The 5,802-nt window shown below is 51.2% G+C and overlaps 1 protein-coding gene across 2 annotated transcripts; it reads left to right on the top strand.

Annotated features, from left to right (window-relative positions):
* The first annotated feature begins 279 nt into the window (after nt 1-279).
* Nucleotides 280-4,317, top strand: ATOX1 (antioxidant 1 copper chaperone). 2 transcript variants are annotated; one of them, XM_084535674.1, is made up of 4 exons: nt 280-385; nt 1,272-1,347; nt 2,710-2,847; nt 4,092-4,317. In XM_084535674.1, exons 1-3 carry the CDS (start codon nt 380-382, stop codon nt 2,838-2,840), a joined length of 213 nt encoding a protein of 70 aa, XP_084391800.1. In that variant the 5' UTR covers nt 280-379; the 3' UTR covers nt 2,841-2,847; nt 4,092-4,317. The 2 variants fall into 2 exon arrangements, with proteins under 2 accessions (XP_084391800.1, XP_084391801.1); XM_084535675.1 differs by having other exon boundaries at nt 2,710-2,862.
* Nucleotides 4,318-5,802: the final 1,485 nt, after the last annotated feature.

Here is a 5,802-nt window from a genome sequence, read left to right as displayed (position 1 = left end):
GAAAAACATAAAGAAACATACAGCTGAAGGAAGCGGGAAGCTTTAAGCTGTGTTGCCCTTAGAGAAAATAAAATTTAAACAACAAATATATATATTATTGTCCTAAAATTTAAAGTGCGGTCCCCAAAGTGAGACTGAAACCCATTTGGTCAGCTTGAAGAACAGGCCAAAGGGACTGCGAGCACCCCATGGATGGATGGCGAGGCTCCAAGCCAGCACCCCCCGACCCCCCGGCACCAGCACCCCGCTGCGGGGCCGGGCTCGGTGCGGGGCCGGGTCCCGGCGGAGCCTCCCCGGGCTCCGGGGGCGCTGTGCGGGGCCGGAGCTCAGTGCTCGGGCTCGGCCCGCCCCTTCCTCCGAGCCGGGACCGGGCTCCGCCATGCCGGTGGGTGCGGGCCGGGGGCTGCGGGGCCGGGGAGAGCCGGGGGGAGCCAGGGGGAGCCGGGGGGAGCCGCGGTCCCCGGGGCGCTGCGCTGCGACCCCCGCCCCGTGGAGCCTCCCCCGGGGGTATCGGCACGGGCAGCGCCTGCTTTAGGGTTCATTAATGAAAATATTTAGGAAACGCTAATTAGTCGGCAGGGGGGCGATGGGGGTGCCCCAGCGCCGTGCCGGGCTGAGAGCTGCGGTAGTTGCAGGGGGTGGGGGGCGAAGGGCGTAAAGGGATGTGGAGTGCAGGTAGCGAATAAAAAACTGCCCTGATTTGATTTTTTTTAAAGGGAAAATTATTGGTTTTTTTTTAGAAAGGAAGGTAGGGTCCGGGCAGTGCCAATGGTTGCACGGGATGGCCGTGTTTGTGCAGCCCCGTATCTCTCCTGAGGAATGCGGATAGCGCTGCGCCCCGGCGGGGTAAAGGCATGAACAAACAGCACTCGTGCCCTTTCATTTCTTATTTAACATTTTTGTTAGTTTGTTGTGTTGGGGCCCAGCCACCTTATAGACCCCAGAAGAGGATGGGCAGGCAGCAGACCGCCAGGGGCAGCTGGAGTGGGGCCACCAGAAGCCCCCAGCGCTGGCAACCTGTGCTGGCCCTGAGGTGGCCTGGCCCCCATCCCTGGGCTGGACCAGGCATCTCCGAAGATCCCTCAGGGTTGTTTCAGCGATGGACACCACAGGCAGGAGTACCGAGAGCTCTAGGTTTGCCGAGGAGCCCGCAGTGGGACGTGTGGACCTTTGATCCGTGGAGGTTTTGAACCCAGCTCCCCAAGGCAAAGGGCAAGCGTGGAGGATGGCGGTGGCTGCGTCCCCCTGACCCCTCATCTGTTTTTTTGCAGAAGCACGAGTTCTTCGTGGACATGACCTGTGAAGGCTGCTCCAATGCGGTCACTCGTGTCCTGCACAGGCTGGGAGGTGAGTTGAGCTGCCGGCGCTGCATGTGTGACCGCCAGCTCGCTGCAGTGTCAGCTCTGGGGCTGGATGTCGCTGCCCCACGTCCTTCATTTTGCTTAGGAAGCAATGTGGGTAACAGCTGAAAGTGGCTGGGAGGAAACCTCTGCTCCCCACTCTGCTCTGTGCTGCCGGTTGGGCAGTAACTGATTGCTAACAAGACTTGTCCCTTAGAGAAATGGCATGGCAGGGAGGAGCTGCCAGGCCTGCAGGAGTCTCTGAGTCACCAGGGCCTCATCCTGAACCTGCTGGGAGCTGCATTGGTGGATGCCTGCTCAGGTTGCCTGGGCAGAAGGATGGGAGGTGAATGTCTGGCCCAAGGAGGCCCATGGTGTCTGTGGTGCTTCCCTGGATGTGTCATCGGCGTCCCGGTGCAGAGCAGTCACAGCAAAGTGCTGGCAAGCAGAGCGTTTGGTGGCTGCTTGCACAGCCTGTTTTTTCCACCACCTGGAAAATTATAACCTTTGTCTCCTTTGTGCTGAGGTCAGCAAGAGAGCAGGATCTGGCCTGCACTCACCAGTTGTGAGGACCTGTCGTCCTGCTCCCCTGTCCTCACCGAGTGGGAACAACTTTCAGTCACCAAGCTGAAGGCCCTGGGACTTCTTCAGGACCCCACTACCAGGCTGTGTCGATTCCAGTTCCTCTGTATGTGGTTGTCAGCACCTCCCTCCTCCTGCTGCTCTTTGACATGCTGGCCAAATTCAGCCTCATGTGATGGAGCAGCAGAGCCCTCAAAGCCCTTACATACCTACAAATTTTGTGATGTAACGTGGCTGCATAGAGACTTTGTAGAGTTGCTTTCACTGCATTGAGAGTGGCTCACCTTTATTCACCAGTGGGATATCCACACAGGAAAGTGTCTTGTGCTTCCTCCTACTTACAGCTGATAGCTGGTGCTGCCTGTGAGAGAACCCGCCCTGCCCCTGTCTTAACCCCTGCACTAGCACCTTCATTAGTGCTCATCCATGCCCAACCTTGGCCCAGACAGAGCTGCTGGAGGTTACAGTGGTTGGTTTCAATTCCACTCATTCTGCTTATTGCTTGAGTGATTGTTCTGGGCTAAGGTGGAGTGAGCAGATTAAAGCACTCCAGAAGCTGTGGTGCCCGTTGCTGATCTGTAAGGCAATCTGGCTTCCTTGCACCAGTGCTGGCAGGGCCCCAGCCTGGTTTTGCTGGCTGGTGGCAGTATCAGGGTTTGCTGATAGGAGGCACGTGTACATTTGGCTGATGGCCTTGGGAGCACAACTGCATGGAAGTGAGTTTTGTCCTGCTCTTACACTGTTTGGCTGCTTCTAGCTGTGCAAAATGTTTTTCTCTTCCTCGTAGGTGTCCAGTTCGATATTGACCTGCCCAACAAGAAGGTGTACATCGACTCGGAGCACAACGTTGACACCCTCTTGGAAACTCTAAAGAAGACTGGAAAGAGCGCGTCCTACCTGGGGGAGAAATCCACATAGTAACCTGGTATGAGGAGGCTAGGTAGATACCAGGTGTATGAAACACTGAAGAGAGACCTGAGCTTGTTCCAGCTCTCCCAGACAACCAGACTGCTTCCTGGGAAGCACAGAGGAGCAAAGACTTGCAGGTCCAGCTTCAGGAAACCCCTCATTTTGGAGAAGCAGCTGAACCACATGCAGCCAGTACCATTTCCATTTGGGACCCCTTAGCTGCTCTGCAAAGCCCATGGCTAATCCCAACCATGGCTGTAGTGTCTGCAGCCAAAGGAGGACTCACTGGTGTCTGATAATTTGACAGGTCTTGACTGATGCTTTTATTAGCTGACCTGATTGCATGGAGAAAAAAGCCTCTGTGCCATTTCCAGGTGAACCTGGAGTTTGCCAGAGGATATCATGCTCGGAAACAAATTCCAAAGACATTTGTGAGCTGAGCAGAGAGTAAACAAAAATACCAGGGAGACAACTTGATTGTTTCAGCCTGTGGATTCTCGTAGAGCTTCAGCACAATGCTGACATGCACCAAACTCTCCTTACCATGAAATGGTTTTGCAGACAGGATTTAATTTTAGGGGAAAAGAATGAAGTAGGAGGAGAGGGTTGCCCACTCACTGCACATATTGTTCTTAAACGTCCAAGATTATTTTGCAAGATCTCTTAAGAGCTTGTTTCTGTCAGTGGAGCTTTCTAATCCAATGGCATTGTTTTAAAATGGTGTAGTTTGATTATCATAAATACTCAGCATGGATGCACTGAAATCAGTTCATGCTGATTTAATTCCTAATTATTATATTAAAGTAGAGGCTTAAAGCAGCAAGCATTAAACTGATACAAGAAAAAGATGAACTGATAGTAATATGTTTATGCAGTGTATCTGCATTGTTTAGTAGACTGATTTAACAGATTTAATCTGCAATTTGTATCAAATGAACGAGCTTGCAACACTTCTAAGAAGGTTTTCTTTAAATCCTGGTTTTAATCAAATAACACTGCTGTCTAAAAGAGAGAGAGAAACAAACTCTGAATTGATTAGTACCTCAAATAGTTTTCAGCTCACAGTCAGTATGGACTGCAAGTGAAGTTTCCAGCTTGCAGGGACCCGTGGGCTCTGTCTGAAACGTCTGTGAACATTAACCATTGCCATTTCCTTTGACTTGTGACCGGCAGAGGGCATCTTTGTATAACTTTTTCTGGTCTGTGCCTTTTTTTTTTTTCCCCTCCCTTTTATTTATTTATTTAATTTATTTATTGCAGGAATTCAAGCAGGACTTCAGCAAAACGATGGCTTAACTGTTTGCCTATCTCCAGCTTGCTCCGTCATTTGACCTTTCCCGGCCCTGCCAGATGTCAGGAAGCAGAGTGCTGGCAGGAGGAGACAGCTGCATTTGGGGTTTTAAAAATGGACAAATCTAGAGAAGGAGGTTATACGCTGTTTCTAGTCCCACAGTAAATCAAGGTGCTGCTTCTATCTTTCAGCATATGTCTGTGTGTCTTGTGTGTCTTTGTGCTGCTTTAAGTGGTTTTCAGCATAAGTGGTTTTCAGTAAAAAGATGGCTGTTAGGGCTGGGAAACGAGCCATTACATGCAAGGCAGGTCTCTGAGGAAATTGCACCTATCTTTAGAAGCTGACTGCAACCTCTGCCTGAGGGACACGTCTCAGGAAAACTGAGCTGAATGCTGCTTGGATTCAAGGAATCTGTGACTTGGCAGATGTTTGTTTCCATTACAGAACAGACAAACTCTCCATTCGGGATGCAATGCTGGGAAGAAAGGGCTTTTGCAGAGTGGGTGCTGTAGGTGAGGGATATCCAGGTGTCCTTTGGGGTTAAAGGAGGCCACCAGGCAGCAATCGCTGTTCCTCAGCAGCATGATTCAGCTGACGGGCCAACCACCTTGCAGGTAGGAGCAGAGAACACAGGCTCAGCACCAGTGCAGTGCTTTTTAGGTGAATACATAACCACAGGAATGTGAGGAGTCGTTCTGGATCCTGGGCTCATCTCAACACACCTGGATCAGTCCCTTCACTTTCTTGCCCCCTTCCCTGCCCACTTTCAACCAAACAGGCCATAGCCTCAGGGGGCTGTGATGCTGGGCAGGATCCCCAAGTGCTGCGTGCACCCACAGGCCCAGGAGGAGAACGCCTGCACTGATGAGAAATGCAGAAGGGGCAGAGGAAGGGGAAGGATGTGGGACTCTCCAACATCTCTGACCAGTCTTAGAGTCTATATTGGTGCTTAGCTCAGCTTCCATCCATTTAATTCAGGTTTCTCATCCCAGTGAAAGCATTGCATGTGTCCTCTGTCTTTTATTTCACCTGGGGGATGTCTGCTGTGTCTACCAGTTTCATGTGGCTTGTCCTGCAGAAAGGAAAACCAACTAAAGTAGGAAGGAAGTGGTTACTTTATATTTAGGAGATATCTCACACATTGAGGTTACTTTTGACATAGTTGCAACTTTTTTCTTTCCCTAGAGAGTTTTAGTACTTGAAAGTCTTCTTTACCATTAATGTAAAGCACAATTAACTGCTGTAGATGCACTTGCAGGGGCTGGAGACACTTCAAGGAACATGTTGCAGACTCTTGTTATGTTTTAATATAAGAGAAGCTAACTGACAGAAATTTAACATCACTGCATTATTTTCTTGCATTAAAATCTCCCGGTGGCAGGAAGCTTCCAGAGCAAAGGCCTGGAGCCATGACCTATTCCTGCTCCGTGCCCTCCTGCATGACACCTCCAGGGTCCCGGAACAGAGCTGCCCTGCACAAATCCCTTTCCCTAGCTCCCCCCTTGCTGTCCTGAGCTGCTGTTTTTGCCAAAGTTCGTTATAATTCATTGCTCCCAGCTTCCTCCCAGGCACGGCCAGTGCCTCCAGCAGCAGCTGGCTGCCCAGCAGCTCAGCTCCGGTGGCAGCAGGCAGTTTGGCACAGAGCTCAGTGGCACGCTGCAGCACAGCTGGCTGTTCCCA

This window comes from Aythya ferina (genome assembly GCF_964211825.1).
Source record: "Aythya ferina genome assembly, chromosome: 14".
NCBI lineage: Eukaryota > Metazoa > Chordata > Aves > Anseriformes > Anatidae > Aythya > Aythya ferina.
The sequence above is the reverse complement of the archived record's forward strand: the minus strand, read 5'-3'. Positions and strand labels throughout refer to the sequence as shown.

Excerpts from the sequence above, each read along its gene's own strand:
- ATOX1 (XM_084535674.1), top strand. Across the intron at positions 1,348-2,709 it reads TGTCCTGCACAGGCTGGGAG|GTGTCCAGTTCGATATTGAC; the intron begins GTGAGTTGAGCT and ends TCTTCCTCGTAG.